Source organism: Varroa jacobsoni, unplaced genomic scaffold, assembly GCF_002532875.2.
Source record: "Varroa jacobsoni isolate VJ856 unplaced genomic scaffold, vjacob_1.0 contig06280, whole genome shotgun sequence".
Taxonomy (NCBI): Eukaryota; Metazoa; Arthropoda; class Arachnida; order Mesostigmata; family Varroidae; genus Varroa; species Varroa jacobsoni.
Window position 1 is genome coordinate 1 of NW_019215998.1, and position 3,160 is coordinate 3,160.

Here is a 3,160-nt window from a genome sequence, read left to right on the forward strand (position 1 = left end):
GTTTTTGGCCCGTATTGCAGGCACTAGTGTCGGTACTGCAAAAGAATAAGCTCGGAGGGAGATAGAATAAAAGAGAAAGATCTGAGACCGCTCAGAACAGGGTTTGCGCCATTTCTAGATTTTGGCATTTTTTTTTTTTAACATTTAGTAACCGTAATAATGATTATGGTAATAATGGCAGAATTGATATTGACTATGATAAGATATAAAACAGAACTAGTATGGAATGGACATGTAAGTTGGATTTGAAGCCAATAAAGGTAATAAATCTATATAAATTATTATTTATGATGTCAACAGCTCTGTGCGTTTCTTATTGTGTACTATATGCACGAAAACACATACAGAATGGATATATAATTAGAATTTTTGTGGCTTACTGTAAAACTTTTTTATTACGATCCAAGAATCGACTGGTTGTTGTAAGGTGCCAATAGGCCAGTTTTCGATTGGTAGTATACCTCAAGTGTCCTCAGGCACACACTTAATGCCCTGGTGAAAAAACTAATAGCGGATTCTTGCATCTACAGCTTTCAAGAAATTACGGCTAAAAAGGTTTCTAGGCCGATGTCATATTGAACAGTATCTGTTTCGAAATCGTCTTCTATAGAATTACCTCGAATGTTCAGTTTATAATCCCCACTTCTAGTTTCATTGCAACGATCTTTTTCTGTCTAGGATTTGCTTACATCTAAGAATAAGTAAACCGGATTGCAAACTATAATAGCATGTTTTTTTATTAACACGTGTATACTTCATATAACATGCAGAACCGATCTACAGATGCACACATTAACAATAACAAAATGCAAGCTGCATCTAGAACATAACGTCAAGTCACAAAAGTTTCACATGTCAGACAAATAACCATTTTTGCTGTTAATTTCATTCATCCGCTACATATTATAACTTCCATCGAACAGTAAACTTTGCTTATTTCATCACTGCGCATTACAACGGTTGGCGAGGGTTGTTCAACTTCAACTGTTTTAGAGAGAATGTAACAATGTGCGCCATATATGGTCCTGCCATATCGTCTCTTGGTGCACGGCGTGATAAGGTACCTCTATACCGCACCCGTTCCAAGAAATAAGAGGAAACATAATTACGCCCAAACTTGCTCACTTTCAACCAGAGGCCTAGCCGCCGATGCCACCGCGTGATCGTCATGCGGCTTTTCCGTAATATATGTAATACTACGCGTGTACGTACAAGGCTAGCGCTATTCCTGCGACTTTTTTTTGCTTGATAAATCTCGTCATAAGCTCTTCGATATACGTATGTATTGTTCGTTAATAATTTTATTATTAAAAGCCAATTTAATTACCCATTACCTTTTACGTTTTCGATAATAGTTGTTGTACTGATTAACAGCTTTAGCTACCGTTACCACGGAGTCATGTAGTGAAGTCGAATTTGGCCCACCAAGGAACAAGTGCAGGACCTTAGCATTGACAGCTACTCCTGCTAATTCCTCAGGGCTCGACACGTCGATTTTGACTGGGCTGAGGGAACCTAGCCGTCGGCGCGGTTTAAGATGATTTTTCCTGTTGTTGACAGAATTCCCTATTGGAGGGTCCTCGCGCTCAAGATATGACCCACTTCCAGACGAACTAAATTCGCTTGTCGTGTTCATCAGGCCGAACAGCCAGCTCGTCGTTGTACCGCTCAGTGTCGTTGTGGCCGGCGTTGCCGACGCTGACCCTGTGCTACCGAACACGTTGATCGCGTTCTCCTCGGGATTGCCGTTGTCCTGGTTACCTGACGCGTCGTCAAACACCTTCGGTATCCGCGAGCCTGGCCGGCGTGCTTTCGATCCGCCAGTACTGCTGGACGATTTGGTGGTCACTTCTGAAACGAAGGTTCCGGTTTTTACCATCACAGTCCCCAAGTCGGGGGGGGGGGGGGTAGTGCTTAAACTAATGGAAACTGATTGCGTGCAGACGGTTATAAAAATAGGTGCACTTGCAGGTTTGTCAGTATAGATTGTGTAAGCGATAGGGAAAAATGCATGCGCCATTGCTGCAACAGACGTAGATTACGGGGCAACAATCAGAGGAATAAGTTGAAGGATTGAAAATTTGAAATTTGGAAGTCTTTGTGCGCTACACGCTTTCATTCTTATCATGATCACTGACATCATAATTGTCATTGACATAACCATCCATCGATTTGCTTTTTATCGCCATGCTTACTCGTCTACTTCCATTTAGTATAGGTTGGCCGATAATTATTGGACAAGTAGGGCTTTTTGATTTATCAGACCTCGACGCAATAAACATTGAGTTCGGAGTAGAGGGTACACAATGATATTAAAGTTCGGGCAATGAAATTTTTATCTGGCTTTTTTTTGTCAATTCTATGGCTGCCTGTAACGCGTCTCTATTACTCTAGCTGTTGCAGTATCCGTTTGGTTTTAAATTATTAAATTAAAGCTAAAATCACAGTTAGTGATAATTTCTCGCTTCAGTTAACCCCTACGAGCAATGGGAATCGTCATTGGTATGGCTGGATCTTGCAACGTGCTAGAGAATGTTGTTTATTCAGTAGCCAGGGTCGTGGCGTCCATTTTGTCTGTTTCTAGTGTGCTAATGGTTATGGCAAGATGACCACTCGCAGGCGCTTGATCCGATGCTGAAGTGTGGTACTGACGACAGTCGATTGTGCATCAGTATTGTTTTTTTGCTCCATTGTTCGAGTCATGCCATTATCTATAACCGAATCGATAAGAGCATCGTCGTCGTCGTCGTAGATTCGGTTGACTTACTTGCGGTAGTGGTTGGAGTGGTTGACGGTACAACGGTCGTCTTCTGACGTGTAATCATTTTTTTAGTTGTAGTTGTTGTTTTGATTGTTGTCGTCTGTTCCTCTAAAATGGCTGTCATCTTCGTGGTAGTTTCAGCTACTGCGGTTGACGTCCTTTCAGTTGTTTTTGTTGTTGTTGATGTTGACCTTGGCATTCCTGTTGTTGATGTTGACCTCGACATTTCTGTTGATGTTGACCTCCGCATTTCTGTTGATGTTGACCTCGGCATTTTTGTTGATGTTGACCTCGGCATCTTTGTTGTTGTTGATGTTGACCTCGGCATCTTTGTTGTTGTTGATGTTGACATCGGCATCTTTGTTGTTGTTGATGTTGACCTCGGCATCTTTGTTGTTA

The 3,160-nt window shown here is 41.6% G+C and overlaps 1 protein-coding gene across 1 annotated transcript; it reads right to left on the reverse strand.

The window, feature by feature from the left end:
- Nucleotides 1-711: 711 nt before the first annotated feature.
- On the reverse strand, nt 712-3,154 carry LOC111273352 (uncharacterized). Its single transcript, XM_022855044.2, has 2 exons — nt 2,768-3,154; nt 712-1,851 (listed from the first exon to the last, which is right to left on the reverse strand). Exons 1-2 carry the CDS (start codon nt 3,147-3,149, stop codon nt 1,331-1,333), a joined length of 903 nt encoding a protein of 300 aa, XP_022710779.1. The 5' UTR covers nt 3,150-3,154; the 3' UTR covers nt 712-1,330.
- Between the last annotated feature and the right edge of the window lie 6 nt (nt 3,155-3,160).

Bases quoted from the DNA above. Each gene is read 5' to 3' on its own strand.
- LOC111273352 (XM_022855044.2), bottom strand. From the start codon at position 3,149: ATGCCGAGGTCAACATCAACAACAACAAAGATGCCGATGTCAACATCA. The intron at 1,852-2,767 runs GTAAGTCAACCG...CCTTCGTTTCAG, and splicing joins CACTCCAACCACTACCGCAA to AAGTGACCACCAAATCGTCC.